This window comes from Bison bison, unplaced genomic scaffold, assembly GCF_000754665.1.
Source record: "Bison bison bison isolate TAMUID 2011002044 unplaced genomic scaffold, Bison_UMD1.0 scf7180017864503, whole genome shotgun sequence".
Lineage (NCBI taxonomy): Eukaryota > Metazoa > Chordata > Mammalia > Artiodactyla > Bovidae > Bison > Bison bison.
The window spans coordinates 3,311,479-3,328,991 of NW_011495061.1; the positions used below are offsets into that span (position 1 = coordinate 3,311,479).

General features: G+C 49.4%; 1 protein-coding gene across 1 annotated transcript in view; it reads right to left on the reverse strand.

The window, feature by feature from the left end:
• The window catches only part of DPP6 (dipeptidyl-peptidase 6), a 281,581-nt gene that overhangs the window by 46,901 nt on the left and 217,167 nt on the right, over positions 1–17,513 (reverse strand). Inside the window, 1 exon segment of the mRNA XM_010829360.1 lies at positions 16,667–16,785. Within this exon segment, the coding sequence (XP_010827662.1) occupies positions 16,667–16,785 (119 nt within the window).

Sequence of the window (17,513 nt, forward strand, 5' to 3'; positions counted from 1 at the left end):
TTCCAATGAGTCAACTCTTCGAATGAGGTGGCCAAAGTACTGGAGTTTCAGCTTTAGCATCATTCCTTCCAAAGAAATCCCAGGGCTGATCTCCTTCAGAATGGACTGGTTGGATCTCCTTGCAGTCCAAGGGACTCTCAAGAGTCTTCTCCAACACTACAGTTCAAGAGCATCGATTCTTCAGCACTCAGCTTTCTTCACAGTCCAATTCTCACATCCATACATGACCACTGGATTAGGAACCCATTTTATACAACTCTGTATCCCACAAAAGAAAATGTGCAGTGTCTTATTCACAGTAAGTGGTCAATGAATATTTGCTGAATAAACGAAGGACAAAGTATTCATGGACAGGATGTATGCCTTGGGAAATGCTGAGGTGCAGAGGCTGTGGCCTGTTCTCTTGAATAACCTCAAAGTTGCCCAATTACCTTTTTTAGATGTTAGCTCTGGTTTTTAAAAAGTGCAAAAGATCACTTAGAGCTCAATTATGTAACAAAGGATATTTTAAGGTTGATGATTACAATAACTGTCAAAAACCAAGTCTATTATTAAGGGAAGAACTACAGATTCCTTGGGAGCCTGGTCCAAGAAGGTCATACTGCAAGGGATATCCTAAATTCTTCTGAGGAATAGCCTCTTGTCAGAACAAGTTGTGCAGCTTCCTGAGAAGGATGATACTTATTTGGATGACAAATTACAGAATGCAAAGAAATGAGGCTTTTATTATAATCCCAATGAGGACAGGCTACATTTTATCTTCTTTTTTTTTTTTTGAACTTGATCAAGTCTTGACTCAGACTGGAGGACTCTGGCCGGTGGGACTCTAACGTGCCCCTCGGTCTGCCTTCTTCTGCCCCTGCTGACCACCAGAGTCTGTGTCTCTTCCCCTCACCACTCATGGTCAGTCCACTGCATGTAAGCAGGAGTGACTCGCCAAGTGCTGGGTGTGCATCCTGAGGGCAGAGGCCTCAGTTCTTGGTGCAGGATCTGTGAGGTGGGGTGCCACCTGACTGTGGGTATTGGGGTGACCAGGAGCTGATCCCCTATGGCTCCTGACACTTGGTGGATACAGAGCTTCCTGTTTTTCCTTTTGGACTCAAGGATGGAGAACAAGGAGACCACTTCTTTTAAAGGTTGGTAAGCCCACACTCAACTCTCTCACACTGCCATATCTGATTCCTCAGTGGTCTCCTTCTCCACACCTGCAGAAGCATCTCTCACCACCTCCCACTGCCATGGCAACACTTTCACCACTGCCCTCCTCACCTCTGCCCGAGGACTCCCACACAGTTTTGACCTCGGCACTCTTCTGATTAATACCCTCGAGTCGCTCTCCAATCCCCACATGACAAAGTTGAAACCCTTGGCATGAAATCAAAGACCTCCTCTGAACAATCAAAGATTGTTCAGACAATCTCCTATCACCCAACACACACCTCCCCAATGCCTTGTTCTTTAGAACAGAAGCTGTGTTGTTTCACATCTTTGTGCCTGCTCACCCCACCTCTCCCTCGATGCCCTGCTCACCTAGTCTCCTCTAAACCTCTGCATTGCCTGCAAGGCTCAGTTCCAGTGTCTTTTCTGTGATACTTCCTCTGACTATTCCCTCTTTGGTAGTACCAGTGTGATGATAATAATAAAAATAAGAATAGCAACAACGTCATAATTCACCACGATCACCACATCAGGCATTGTTCTAAGTGTTTTACATGCAGTGACGTTAGTCACTTTAGTCTTTAAAATAACCCTGTGAAGTAGGTGCTGTATCCCTGCTTCACAGACGAGTAACTGAGGTGCAGAACTGCCTGTGGTATTGCTAGGACCGACAGCAGGCACAGTCCATCCACGTGGCTGCTCACGAACATATATTTCTTAGTTATAAAGGGCAGTGAACCTCAGTGTTCATCTTCGCAGCAACACTGTCTAGCTGATTGGAGTTCAGAAGGTTACCTTTATTAGCTGGTCTTTGGCATCTTCCTCTTAAAGAGTTGTTCTGGAACCAAATGGTGATACGAACAAAACGGCTAGAATATGCCACATGCCTTGTACTTGGGGGATTCCCAGGTGGCGGCAGTGGTAAAGAATCTGCCTGCAACACAGGAGACTTAAGAAACATTGGTTCAATCCCTGGGTTGGGAAGATCCCCTGGAGGGGGGCATGGAAACCCACTCCAGTATTCTTGCCTGGAGAACTCCAGGGACAGAGGAGCCTGGTGGGCTACAGGCCATAGGGTCACAAAGAGTCGGACACGACTGAGCAACTGACACTTGAATTCATCCACGTTCCAGGCTCCACGAATGATGATCCTTTCTCCAGTCAACAGATGAGATTTTACCTCTTAGCCCTGGATATCACGATCCCATGTTCACAGCATAGACAGGGGTTAGTTAGGAGTGGAGACTCAAGTCTTGTCAGAGCTCTCCCACCTACAGACAGGCGAACCTAGCTTCTGAAGGTCCAGACCCCAGCTCAGATCATCCACACCCACTTCAGGCAGTCCTGAAGGCCACTGGGACTATTTATTTCACCCATGAAGTAAAGAAAAGTCCTTTTTCCATAGGTATGTTCAGTGATAACCTTTGGTCATTTGAGCCTATTTGTTGCTCAGCTGGGAAGCTTAACAGCCGTCAGTTAATGATCATTAGCTGACTACCAGGTACACGGACGCTGCCAGTCACCAGATGCCAGGGGGCAGGCGGCCCACCTCCCGCAGAGGTGCCCGACAGGCCGGTCCCCTCCAGGCTCCTCCGCCCCCTCGGCCAGCTGGTAGTTTTGCAGACGCTGGGCTACTTGAGGGCAGCCTTTGCCTTGCTCACGTCTGCATGCCCAGCATTCAGGCCAAGTCTGGCACTTAGCAGGCACCAAAGAAAGCCTTCCTGCCTGCAGTGGACTGGTCGGTCCCCTGTGGCCCACTGGGTGGTCTGACAGATTCAGATGAGGCAGTTCGGACGCTGGTTTCAGCGGAGACACCGGGCTGTGCCCGGTGAATCACCAGAAACCTGACCCTGCAGCGGGTCTAGGAAGAGGCGCTAAACGCAGGGCTGCAGTGCCCTCTTGTGTCTGGGGCTTCGCCGGGGCTCAGTGCACTCAGGTCTGCAGAGGAGAGTCTCGTGAAAAGCAATCAGCAATGAGATCAGTTTTCCCCAGCGCATGAGAGGTGACAAACACTCATCACGGGCACCTGGACTTCGCAGGCATGGATGGAAGGCAGGCTCTGCTCCTGGCTCCCTGGGCCACACACCTGTGGGGGAAGGGGCTGGTGTCTGGGCATCCTCGGCTGTCACATGGGCGGTGGCTTTGCTGGTGGGAAAGGACAGGGTGACTGACTGACTTTTAGAGCAGCATCCGGGTTCTGAATCCACGCACTTTGGTCAGGGGGAGCCTCCAGAGTCTTAGCTTCCCCAAGGTTAGAGGCAGCGTCTCATTCCAGCGGTGGTTCCAGCGACGTCCCAGGCACAGAGTTGGGGAATCCCTCCGGCTTCTCCCGGCCCGCGCACAGGGTGGTGCAGCTCTGACTCCGGGGGACCTTTCTGTTCGCGTGTCTTCCCGCAGACACGAGTCCTGCAGGCGGGCACCCTCTCGTGCTCTTAGTGTTCCTGATAGCTGCTCTTAACTGAGCCGCGTGGACCTGTGAGGGGAAGGTCGGAATGCATCTGGGGGGGCTCCCGGTGGGGCGTGAGGGTGCCGTGACTCTCCTGGGAGGGAGACCAGCCAGGTTTTGCTTTTCCAGACAGATGGTTTGCATTCTACTTTGCAAGGCCTCCTAATCAATTATTCCATATAAGTTTCATTTGTGCTAAAGGACAGACATAATGCGTTCTTACTTTTTGAAAAGAAATGCCAAAATCTCCCGCCAGCAGCTTATTCTGCACAGCTAAGACTCTGGAGCTGGAGGCAAGGGTCAGTTCCCTGAAGGCAGCCTCAGAGGGTGAGGAGAGCCGGCCGTAGGTTTGAACCTGCAGGGAAATGAGCTACAGCGACAAGAGGCTCCCAGTCTCTGCAAGCTCCCTTGTTGTGAAAAGGAAAACAGATAAAATGCGCCCACTCGCACCAAGTGGGAAAGCCTCAGCTGAACCTGTGAGAAGCCTCATTTCAAGAGACTGTTTAGAAAGAGACATGTTTTGCAACTTTCTAAGCAACCTCCACCTGCTGAAATGAGGATATAAATTCAGCAGAGATTAGCACCGAAATGCAGAGACGACATTCAGAAGTTTTCCTAAACAGAACCAACAACCCTTCAGCAGGCTTTTTTTGTTGCTTTGTTCCTTTAAGAGAGATTTTTTTCCTTTTAGAACGTCTGCGTTCTCAATGACTAAATCAGGAGTGTCTAGATTTCAGAGGCTTTATTCCAGAGCATCGAGGCCTGTTTGTCAACCAGTGATTGAAGAAAACTTCAAAGTTGTCCACAGAGAGCGCTCTGAGTCTCAGGACCCACTCTGGGCTGTGATGTGACGGCGTGTGATCCGGAACCTTCAGAAACATTCTCCTCAATGGATGGCACGGCTTTCTCTCCTTCTTTGCGTGTTCTTTTCTTTCTGGATGGAGAGTCCCGTGGTCCCTGCTGTACGGTGAGAGCCAGGGGCCGACAGCAAGGACGGTGCAGGAGCGCCAACGGCCGGGAGGCCCCAGCAGGTCAGGGCGGGAGCCGCGGAAGGGAGGTCCTCCCGCACCCACCCTCCTACAGCGCCAGGAGCAGTGAGGCTGCTCACAAACGCAGGGCCTCCCGCCCCAGCCGGAACCGCAGGCCTCCTAGGTTCTCGGTGTGCACGTGCCTCCAAAACACGCATCCTGCAGACACGCGAGGACAGAGGCCTCGCCCGGCGCCGAGGAGAACTCAACGTGATGACGTGTAAGCGCAAAACCACGTGACTGAGTGCTGGCGAGGGGGCGGGGACAGGGGGCGCTCCTCCCTGTGGGCGGGAACGGAAGTTGGTGCAGCCCCCGTGGAGAAGAGTCTGGAGGTTCCTCAGAGAACTGAAAAGTTACCACATGGATCCAGCAGCCCACTCCTGGCCTATACCCAGAAAAATCTTTACTTTGAAAAGAGACACCCCTGTGTTCACAGCAGCACTATTTACAACAGCCAAGACATGGAAGCAGTCCATCCACAGATGAATGGATAAGGTGTTACATATATACATACAATGAAATACGACTCATCCATAGAGATAATGAAATGATGCCATTTGCAGCAGCATGGATGGGCCTAGGGATTATCCCACTAAGTGAAGTAAGCCAGAAAGATAAACATCATATGATGTCACATATGTGGAAACTAAAACACCACACAAATGAACCTGTCTAGGAAACAGAGACAGACTCCGAGAACAGACTTGCAGTTGCCGAAGGAGAGAGGGTGGGGGAGGAAAGGGTTGGGAGGTCGGGATGAGCAGATGGATGCGAACTGTTCCATACAGAATGGATAGACAACAAGGCCCTACTGTTCCAGCACAGGGAGCTACACTCAACATCCTGCAATAAACCATAAGGAATATGAAAAATAATATATATGAGTGTAATGGAATCACTGCTCACCAAATAGCAGAAAGTAACACGCTGTAAATCAACTATATTTCAATTTAAAAAGTCACATGACCGGCTTTCCAAACTGGGACAGAGAATTCTGGAGTTGATGAGAATTAAGGACCCATGTAGATCAAGAATTTCTCTGTCTCTCTATTTTTGTCTGAGAAACGACCTGCTTGAGGTGAAACAAAAGATTACTTCTAACTTATTGGAGCACCTCAAAGCTTCTGCTGGGACTGTGAAGCTGGGTGTTGGCATAGCTAATGGGCTAGACAAGCATGAAGGTGCTCCATGCAGGCTTTGGACATCGACATGGCTGTGGTCACTTGTCCAAGAACTAACGGGGGTGATGCTGCACTTCACCGGCTCCGGGAGACGCTGCTGCTGCTGCTGCAAGTCGCTTCAGTCATGTCCGACTCTGTGCAACCCCATAGACAGCAGCCCACCAGGCTCCCCCGTCAATGGGATTCTCCAGGCAAGAACACTGGCGTGGGTTGCCATTTCCTTCTCCAATGCATGAAAGTGAAAAGTGAAAGTGAAGTCACTCAGTTACTTAAATGTAAACACAACCCAGAAAACAAGCCGTTTCACAGAAAGGGAGACCGAGGTTCAGAAAGGCCGGATGCCGGGCTGTGGGGCGTGGCGCTGGAGCGGCCCTCACGCATGTGGCCCTGTCCTTATGCTGTGACTCCAAGAACAACCCGGGGGAGGGGGCACGTCCAGGTCCACCCTCACACACTCACATCCGGCTGCTCTTTCCCTGAGTCACACACCTGCCAAGGCCACCTCGTAACTGGCTCCCTGATACACCAAGAGGGGACTTCCAATTTCTCAGCAGCGGCCCCTGTTTAGAACAGAAGGTAATGCTGAACTCCCATGCGTCAGATAGCCAACAGCTGTATTTTGTTAGTGTAAACTCACTTTCTAAATTTACAGTGTAGTTTATAACTTCCCAATATGAAGTCAGTCTATAAAAAAAATAGACTCTAAATGAATGAGAGAGTAGAGTTAAAGGAGAAGTTTTATTTCAGTCTCAACACCATTTCTCTATTTTCATTCGCACAGCTGAAGACTCTGTAAACACCGCCCGCAGTCACATCGCTGCAGCTGGATCAAGGTTTCTCACAGTGGCCTGGCCACCTCAGACCTGCCTCCGTTCACATGAGGCTTTCTTGCTAGATACATGTGGCTGCACACCAGAAACCTGCTTTGTATCTGACTTAACATGTTTATGACACCATTACACATTCTGTTAAGTGAGTCATGCATGCATGCATGCTAACTCGCTTCAGTTGTGTCCAACTCTTTATGACCCTATGGACTGCAGCCCGCCAGGCTCCTCTGTCCATGAGATTCTCCAGGCAAGAATACTGGAGTGGGTTGCCATTTCCTTCTCCAGGGGATCTTCCCAACCCAGGGGGATCAAACCTGGGTCTCCTGTGACTCCTGCATGCAGGTGAGTTTTTATTGCTGAGCCACCAGGGAAGCCCATTAAGTGAGTTATATGAGAAATGAAAGTCAGTGCAAACATTAGCCTACCAGCTGATATCTAAATTCCTGAGCAGGGCGTGTAAGGTTCCGGAAACCTGGCCCCCCACCCCCCCGTCCTGCCTGGTGGCGCCCCCACCTTGTATGCTGTTCCCCTCCTTGTATTTCTACAAACCTGTGAGTCCGATCCACGCTTCTGATTCTTGGTTAGACTCCTCCCTTTGTTGAGAGTGCTCTGCTTTTTCTCAAGACAAACTTTTTCTTCTTCAAGAAGCCAGCCTGTTGGTTAAGCTCTCCCACTAGACACTCTTCCAGGCGTGTGCTTGTGCAATCGTGTGATGTTATTCAGGGCTACCTTACACTGCAGCGTTTACATGGATCCATGGATCCATTCCCCTCAATCTGTCTTTCACTTTCCACTATTCTCATTAGACCAATGCGAACTCCTCCATCCCCTGCCCTCGTGGCCTGCTCTGCCCTGCTCACCCCTCTTCTCTGAGTCAGAGGCTTTCAACTCTGGGAGGAGGAGACCTCAGTGAGAGTGTCATGGGTGACCTTGTGGGGGAGGACGCAGGACGGGGCAGGGACTGAGTTGGTGTCAGAGTCAAGAAGCAGTCGGTGTCGATTTCCAAGATGGAAAAGAGAAAGGAGAGGGGGTTTCGGGCACAGCAGGAAGAGGGTTTTAAAAGAATCATCAAGAATATTAACAGTTGCTCATACATATGGAATTTAGAAAGATGGTAATGATAACCCTGTATGCGAGACAGCAAAAGAGACACAGATGTGTAGAAGAGTCTTTTGGACTCTGTGGGAGAGGGAGAGGGCGGGATGATTTGGGAGAATGGCATTGAAACATGTAAATTATCATATGTGAAAGGAATTGCCAGTCCAGGTTCGATGCATGATACAGGGTGCTTGGGGCTGGTGCACTGGGATGACCCAGAGGGATGGGATGGGGAGGGAGGTGGGAGGGGGGTTCAGGATGGGGAATACAGGTATACCAATGGCGGATTCAAGTCAATGTATGGCAAAACCAGTACAATATTGTAAAGTTAAAAAAAAAAAACAGCAGCTCAGAAAACTTCCACAGGGCTGGCTGGTGTGAATCAGAGCATCCTTCAGGGAAGGGATAGCTGTGACAGCTTAGAAGATTGGGAAGGACCGTCCAGTGGCAAAGATGGGAGCAAGAACAGAACACAGATGAGGGAAGGGTCCAGGCAGCTTTAAAACCTGAGTTGCAAATGGGACGTGCTCTGGGGTCTTTATAGAGAGTCACAGGCGATGCTCCTGGAAGGCAAGTCCAGATGCCACCTCAGGAGCAGAGACACCATCAGCAGGGCAGGGCAGGACAGGGTCCTGGGCAGATGGAGCAAGCCTCTTGCCCATTTGAGTGCGGTGTGCGGCTCCTGCTAGAATCGCCAGGCAAACACAGCTCGGAGTTTCACCCGCTGCTGCTGCTGCTCTCAGTGCGACGTCAGCCTGGCTCAGGACAGCGAGAGTGGCCGGGGTTGCTGTCATGGCCTCTGAGCCTGTATTGCTCATGGCCCAGCTCCCAGTGTGCTCAGGATCCAGTTGCTTTCCTGCCAATATCTCCCACTGCTTTTCCTACCATAGAGCTTGAGGCAAATATTAATATACTGGGTTGATCCATAAAGAAGGCTGAGAGCTGAAGAGCTGATATTTTCAAACTGTGGTGTTGGAGAAGACTCTTGAGAGTCCTTTGGACAGCAAGGAGATCAAAACAGTCAATCCTAAAGGAAATAAATCTTGAATATCCACTGGAAGGACTGATGCTGAAGCTGAAGCTCCAGTACTCTGGCCACCTGATGTGAAGAGCTGACCCATTGGAAAAGACCCTGATGCTGGGAAAGATTGAGGGCAGGAGGAGAAGGGGACGACAGAGGATGAGATGGTTGGATGGCATCACCAACTCAATGGACATGAGTTTGAGCAAACTCTGGGAGATGGTGAAGGACAGGGAAGCCTGGTGTCCTGCAGTCCATGGGGTCGCAAAGAGTTGGATATGACTGAGCAACTGACTAAATAAGACATTTAAACATAAATGTGAATGATAATTAGATATTTACAGATGAGAGTGCATTATTGGTGAGAAGACTGCTGACACCAATGGTAATGACTCAGAAGATGCTGATGCTGACTTGCTGTTCAGGGCTGTGTCATAGTTGAAAGTAGGGTTGGACAACCAAAAATGGAAAATCTGAGGTGCAGAGGTTGCTGAAAGTCGTCTTAGAAAGTGAAGTGTCAATGTGCCAGGATTTAAAGTTTATGACCATTTAAAATTTTTACGTAGATTTTTTTTGTTGAAATAATGTTTGGACTATACTAAGAAATTAGAATATAGTATTAACACTAATACTACAGTTTCTACTTTTAAAATATAAGCACTAGAAAACTTCAATTATCTATGTGGTTCATTTTGTGTTTCTATTAAATAGTGCTTGTCTAAAGTTTATGATCCTAAGCCTGATTTCAAAAGTTATTTTTCTGACTTCAAATGTACTATATAATATATATCAGAAAAAAAGCTCTTTTCTGGAAAAAATAAAATTTATAACCATTTAAAACTGAGGTACGGGACTTCCCTGGTGATGCAGCGGATAAGAATCTGCCTGCCAATGCAGGGGACACTGGTTTGATTCCTGGTCCAGGAAGATTCCACATGCCATGGAGCAACTGAACCCAGGTGTTACAACCACCGAGCCTGTGCTCTGGAGGCCATGAACCGTGACTCCTGAGCCCACGTGCTGTAACTATTGAAGCCTGCGTGCCTAGAGCCTGCGCTCTGCAGTGAGAGAAGCCACCACAGCGGAGAGCAGCCCCCTCTCGCCACAACTAGAGAAAGCCTGTGCGAAGCAATGGAGATGCAGTGCAACCCAGAATAAAGAAATTTAAAAAACTAAAAAAGAAAAATTCTTAGAATGGATGTATAGGTAGCCTTTTCTCTGGAAGATGGGTTGGTTGGAGGTACACAGACACCTGTCTGGATCAAAGAAGGCAGGGGAAATGTTTTAGATTTTCTCCCTAAACCATAACTATGATATTCTAGTGTAATTACATTTATAAAGCACATATATATTGATTATTGTGACACAGATGTACTTTATCTGGTCAGCGTTCAACACATCCCACGAGAACGCATCAGAGAAGACAGGTGGTCTTGGATGGAGGGGTCATGTAGGCACTGGCTGCTGGGAGTGAGCTCCGCCCCTGGCAAAGGTCATGAGGAAGGAGGCTTGGCATACGCAAAGGCGGGATCAAGCCTCAGGAGTCTCCCTGGAAATTCTCGAGCATCTACCCCCAAAACCAGAGTCTGCCTACTTTCTGCTTTGTGCTCTCACCTACACCTCTGACTTTACGGGGGGCTGTCCCCCACTACCTCTCTCTGAAAAAAGAGTTAGCTTACAGCTCCAGTTAATAATTCCTGGGTGTGACAGTGTTTAACCTACAAACTCCTTTGGAAGTCCTCTAGCCTGCCTGAATAGGTTTTTCAGGCCACATGTGATTGTTCAGAGCCTCCCAACTGTGAGAGGCAGGAGATGTTCTAAACTGTCTAAACACAGATTCCTTTGAGTAGTTAAAAGATTGATTAGAAATTGTATTGGTGAAGGGTTTTTCACTTATTGGGCCAATGTTTGCTGCTAAGTCTCCATACCCCTTACCTACTGTGTCCTTGGCGGTGTATTGATTGATATAATGGGTGTATAGAAATGTAAGCAGTTGCCTCAATGTTTGTAACCTTGGACCCTTGAGTTAATTCTTTTCTTGATTGAGCCCACCTCACCTTTGCCCTATAGGAATGCAACTTTCTCCAATGCTTTTTGGAGGCTGGTGCCTGACTTTAGAATAATCACCTTTAGAGAAAAATAAGTTTCTTTAAATGTTAACAGGCCTCCTGGCCAGAAGATGATGAAAATCACCTAAACTTTTGCATATGATAAGTTTGAAAGCCTGGCTTCGATAAGGATCAGGAACTGCTGTCTTTGCATGACTCTACCCCTTCCCTCATTACCCTCTATGCACAACTTAAGGTATAAAACTACTTTGGAAAATAAAGTGTGCCCTTTTTGTTCACCGAAATTTGGTCTCCCCATGTTGTTCTTTCTTTCACCTTCTAGCTGAACTTTTCCTCTGAGGCAGGGAAGCTCGTCAAGCCTGCTAATTTTGCCTGGGCTTCTAAGATCTGATCGGGGAGGCCTTAGTGTCTCCTCTCCTTCGGGAGAACGGAAGGACGCCTGCGGCCTTCGTAGGTGATGTAAATTCCCTGCTTTGGAATTTTATTCAGCCTCTTTTCTTCACTGAATTTCTTCGCTGAGCTATCCTTATTTCACCACTCTTTATATCCTTAATAAACATTTAATCAAGCAGTTGTTTCCTGATCCTCGCTGACGCCGTCCCCACTTCGAATTCCCTGGATCAGCCGGGGCTGGTCCCCGGCAACTGGCTTCTCTTGTTGTTGTTTAGTGGCTCAGTCATGTCCAGCTCTTTGCAACCCCATGGACGGCAGCACACCAGGCATCCCTGTCCTCCACTGTCTCCTGGAGTTTGCTCAAGTTCATGTCCATCGAGTCGGTGATGCCATCTCATCCTCTGTCCTCCCCTTCTCCTGCCTTCAGTCTTTCCCAGCATCAGGGTCTTTTCCAATGAGTCAGTTCTTGACATCAGGTGGCCAAAGTATTGGAGCTTCAGTTCAGCATCAGTCTTTCCAATGACTATTCGGGACTAATTTCCTTGAGGATTGACCAGTTTGATCTCCATGCAGTCCAAGGGACTCTCAAGAGTCTTCTCCAGCACCGCAATTCGAAAGCGTCGGTTCTTTGGTGCTCAGCCTGCTTTATGGTCCAACTGCAATCTGTACATGACTATTGGAAAAACCACAGCACTGACTATTGGGGACCTTTGTTGGCAAAATGATGTCTCTGCTTTTTAATATGTTGTCTTGGTTCGTTGTAGTTTTCCTTCCAAGGAGCTAGAATCTTTCAATTCGATCCCTGGGTTGGGAAGATCCCCTAGAGAAGGGGATGGCTACCTGCTTCAATATTCTTGTCTGGGAAATCCCACAGACAGAGGAGCCTGGCGGGACTACAGTCCATGGGGTCGCAAAGAGTTGGACATGACTGAGTGACTAACATTTTCAACGCTCCTGGCAGGGGATAAACATCAACTCTTGCCTGAGAGAAATCCTGGGGGGTGTACAGGAGGTCTTTGGGCAGCCAGGCAAAAGTATGGGTGTGTGGAACACTGAGCATAGAGCACTCTATGCAGATCTATTTGTGCTAAGAGTATAAATTACAAGGAGTCAGACATGGGAATATGGGCGTCGAGTATTAAACTATAGGAATGTACTTTTCAACATGTAAGAAGCTGGACACATACCGACTATTTCCATTACCTACCTCACAGGGTCATTGAGAGGACCAACTCAGCATGTAAACTGAGGCTTGCTGGTATACCTTAGAGTAGATCTGATCTCATTGTAAGATGTTGTATCATAATACAACCATTTGGATGCAGCTGGCTTCATTGCCAGGCCCCAGAGATCTGGAAAGGAACTTAATCCCTACATTAAATATGCAAGTGAGTTTCCACAAAGTTCTACTGAACACGGTTTACACATGTACCTCATGGAAGTATTAAGTGATTGCCTAAAACCCATGCCATTTAGATATAAATGCTGACACTGATAGATGGGATCCAGCCAGGTAACGAGTGGATATACACATTGCAAATGTTTCCAAGTCTTTACTTACTTATATTCTATTTTAGCCTATGTTTAATCTAACAGTGTGCAAAGGTATAACAATAATGTACATATTTTAAAGTGGTCACATAATAAAAATTAAAAATTATAAAGAAACATAAAAGTGGCAATCTTTGAGAAACCACAGAGGAAATGTGAATGAACAATTAGAGGAGAAAGTACATAATGATGAGACAGGATGAAACGCTACAGTGAGGAAGATGGACAAAGTCTACCACAGCAGCAAGAAGATCAACCAGTCCATCCTAAGGGAAACCAACCCTGAATGCTCATTACAAGGACTGATGCTGAAGCTCCAATACTTTGGCCACCTGATGTGAAGAACTAACTCATTGGAAAAGACCCTTATGCTGGGAAAGAGTGAAGGCGGGAGGAGAAGAGGGCAGCAGAGGATGAGAGGGTTGGATGGCACCACCAACTCAATGGGCATGAGTTTGAGTAAATTCTGGGAGACAGTGGAGGACAGTGGATTCTAGTGTGCTGCAGTCCATGGGGTCACAAAGAGCTGGACATGACTTAGCAGCTGAACAACACCAACAACAAGGAGAAGAACTATATGCCAGAGGACTAATTAAACAGAAGTTCTGACTGCAAGCTACTGATGAGCTGTGATCAGTCATGATGGGATTCCACCGCTGGGCACTGCAGCATAAGTGAAGGTGACAGACCCATATCGGATAAGCTTACCAGAAACCGTCATCATGGAAGGTCCACGAAAAGGAAGAAGAACAGGTTTACATGGGGCTGCCACTGTTTCACGTGGCTACGACACCCAGCCCTTACGTACGGATGTGGGTGAGCTTGCATCTGCTCTGACTGGGCCTCTATTTCAGTGGCTAGGGTGCACCCTGAACTAGTTAGTAAATCCTCTGACCACAATCTTTAACCAAGGTGAACATCCATGGTTCCTGACGTGATGGCCGGACACTTCTGAGCCCGGGAGCACCCACAGACTTTCCTTTCCCAATTCACCCAAGAGAATCATTCAGCTGCCCTTACATTTCCCCTCAGCCTTATAAGGAAAGATTTTAGTTGCTGTTCTGCTTACATCTGAGAAGCTAAGTTTACCTACATAGTAGAGTCCTGCAGCGGTGGGGGAGGAGCAGTTAAATGCTGCTCAGAGGTTTACAAAAGTGGTCCAGCAGTTAAGTCTGCCATGCAATGCAGGGGACATAGGTTAGATCCCTGGTTAGGGACTAAGATCCCACATGCCCTGCGGAGCAACAGAGCCAGCACAGCACAGCTCGCGTCTGTGCCATAACCAAGGTCCTGCAGGACACATGGAGAGCCCAGGTGTCGCACCCAAGACTCGATGCGGCCAAACAAACAGAAGTCTACCAGAGTGGCTTTGGAGTGTGGAAGAAGCAAGCAGGAGAGGGCGCGGAGTTTAATAAATGCTCCTGTGGGCTACACATTGGGATCTACTGTTATATCTACTGGGCTTCCCTGGTGGTTCAGATGGTAAGGAGCCTGCCTGCAATGCAGGAGACCTGGGTTCAATCCCTGGGTCGGGAAGATCCCCTGGAGAAGGGAATGTCAACCCTCTCCAGTATTCCTGCCTGGAGAATTCCATGGACAGAGGAGGCTGGTGGGCTATAGTCCATGGGGTCGCAAAGCATCAGACACGACTGAGTGACTAACACTACATTTCAATGATTCAAAAAGTCCTGAGGTGACAACTCCACGATCAGTTAAGAGTTAAGTTTCTTAATAAGATGCAGCAGGGGGTTGAGATCAGGTCAGACGGTCTCTGAGGTCTCCTATCCTTCAAACTCTACGAATCAGTTCTGTCTCTGGTGGGTCCAGGCCTGTGTGTGGGGAGGGATGCCCGTGCTTCTGAAGCTGAGCTCACGGGGGCCTCAGGGGCTGAGTCCTGTCTGTGACCTGGGACGGCCCTACTGGCTCTCTGCTTCTGTTTTCCTTCACAGTGGCCACTGAGGAGCCATCTCCTCACCCGGAATATCCACAGACCACCATACAGGCAGCCCTATAAAGAAAATAAGTCCCTGGACTGGCTGGAGCATAAACATAAAAAGAAATGTTATTTCCCACTCGGGACGGACGCCAGCAGGAGGACAGGAAAAACTGCACACAAATGAATGTCCAGTGACCTCCACACGCTTCCAAGGGGCCTCCCAACTCGGGCGCCATGTTTATGTCCACCGCCTGCACACGGGAGCTTCTGTGCCCAAACCCAGGGCCACAGACGTCCTGGGAGAGCCGTTCAGTTTCAACCCTGGGTGGGGGTCCGCGGGATTGGACAACGAGAGCCTGCCGTCCTCACATGAGGCCCTTCCCACTGAGCTCTGCTGTGAGAAGACCCTGCAGAACCGAGCAGGAGTGCACACTGGTGAACATTCAGTTCAGTTCAGTTAGTTCAGTAGCTCAGTCGTCTCAGACTCTTTGCGACCCCATGGACCGCAGCACGCCAGGCTTCCTTGTCCATCACCAACTCCCGAAGCTTGCTCAAACTTCTGTCCACTGAGTTGGTGATGCCATCCAACCATCTCATCCTCTGGGGAATGTTAGCAAGAACCCAAGAACGAGACCCAAACCATGACCACCTTGGCCAGGGACAACACAGAGCCTGAAGCCCCCAGCTCACTGTCTGCCTCGAATTTACACCTATTTCTGGAAAATGACATCTGCCTTCTTTTCGAGACCTTCCTTGAGGGAGGCTCTGTCACCTTTCCCATCCAGTCAGTATTTCTGGGACTTCCTCTTTAGGACTTCCGTTTCCATTCTGTATTTCATCACGACCTTCCACACCGTAAGGCCACATCCTCCCCTAGAGGTAAAGACTCAGATCTCTGGTCCTGCAGCTTCCGTCCGGCCCCATCTCCCGCTCCTGGTGGGCCTGCTGACCACACTCCCCAGTCCCTGCGCTCTGCGTATCTCTGCATGTTCCCAACACCTAATTTCACAAAGGTCCTGCCCTGGGCAACAGGTCTTGATGGGAAAAGAGGAGTCTGGTAGGATGCTTCCAGGCGATTGGGACCTGGTGTTGTAGCTCAGATTCTCCCACCCCCCACCCAACATGCCATTTTCTTCCCATCACATCATCCAAGGACAGTGTCTGGGAATGCACTCGGGTGATGAAGGGGCTGAGATTTCAGACGGTGATGCTGTTAAGAGAGGACAAGGTCCCAAGCTACTGAGTGGCCATCAAGGCTATCACAGCCTGAAGAAGGCTCTTCACGCCTCACCTGAGACCCTGGGATCGAATTGCTCCTGGTGTTGGTCTGTTCTTGCCCTCAGAGTAGTTTCCTCCAAGAGATGATCTCAGTAGATCAAGCTCTTCCTTGAGACATATTTTGTTACAACTGTATTTATTATTTCTTACTTTTCTATGGGTTCCTATCATATCTTTCCAAGACACGAGGACAAGATGCAAACATTTTTGTCCATGATGGGACTTGGCCTGCTGTATTGTGTATGCTGACTGGTGTGATCAAGAACTTTTTGAAGTATAGGATAAATTATCTATGCACTGGGTCCTAGGAACAGAAATTTTTTTTTCCGGGTTCTTTTATATCTCAATCTTTACATATACTTAATAATTTTTGAAATGTTGTATCACCTTTTTAGATGATCTGCGTCCATCCATGTGTAAGATAAATATATATATATATTTTAAAGGAAAATGTAGGTGAATTTTAGGGTTAACCGGCATATCATGTGGAGAAAACTCTGATAAACTGTAACCCTTTATAAGATGTAAAACATCAGCAATGCTCCAGACAGAGGTGATCCAGGAACATTGCTCCGTGAGCCGATGTCCTCGGCCGGCGGCCCTTCCTGTCCTGGGGGTCCCGGAGCTCCTCAAAGCGGCTAAAAACGACCCATGCCCCCGTGGCGGTGGGAACTCACCTTCGCACTTGAGCAGGAAGAAGTCGGCACCGGGGCTGAAGGAGGCGCTGAAGTAGGTGCAGTTGTCCACCAGGTCACAGGACAGGCACTGCCGGTTGAAGCTGCCCACTGTGCTGGCGCTGCGGGGAGGGTGGGCAGGAGCGGTCACCGCGGGCAAGACCCTCAGTCCCAGCCCTGTGAGGGGCCCGCCGGCTTCCCCTACAGGGGAGGTCTGGGGGCGCTGTCTCCCTGCCTGTCTCCCTGCTGGGACCCCCTCGGTGCCAGGCTTGGCTGTCACAAGCTCTCCCTGCCCCGCCAAGGGCAGGGGCCCCCGGGCACAGCTGCTTCTGGGGGTCACCCAGGCGGGGCGAGTCCTGGTGGGAGAGTGTGGGGTGTTGTCTCCAGCGCTGTGTCCCTCTGAGCAGGCGACCAGCGTTCTGGGAGCAGCATCCACGCGCTCTGGGGTCTCACTCCCCTTGGAGCGCCTGCCACCAGGTCAGGGCAAGACAGGGGCTCCCGAAACTGCAGCGCTTGGGCTCCAGGTTCCCCCACGACCAGCGAGTGAGCGGGAGGGGGCTGCTCACTCAGGGGCCGAGAACAGGAGCGGGCGACCCGCAGCTGTCACTCGGGGCCTTGCTGATCAAGCACGATTTCACGCCCCGAAGACTTAGCCAACAGGCGTTATCAGAGGCTACAAGACACCGAGATGCCTTTCAGAACACTGGAAGAAGTCCCGGTCTGAGTTGCTGGCACAGGAAGCGTCCGGACGTGAAAACCGTCCACCGGGCCGAAGGGGACAGCGTCCTGACAGGACAAGTCAGAGGCAGGTGAGTGGCCAGTCTACATCCCCCCCTTGCTAATATGGGAT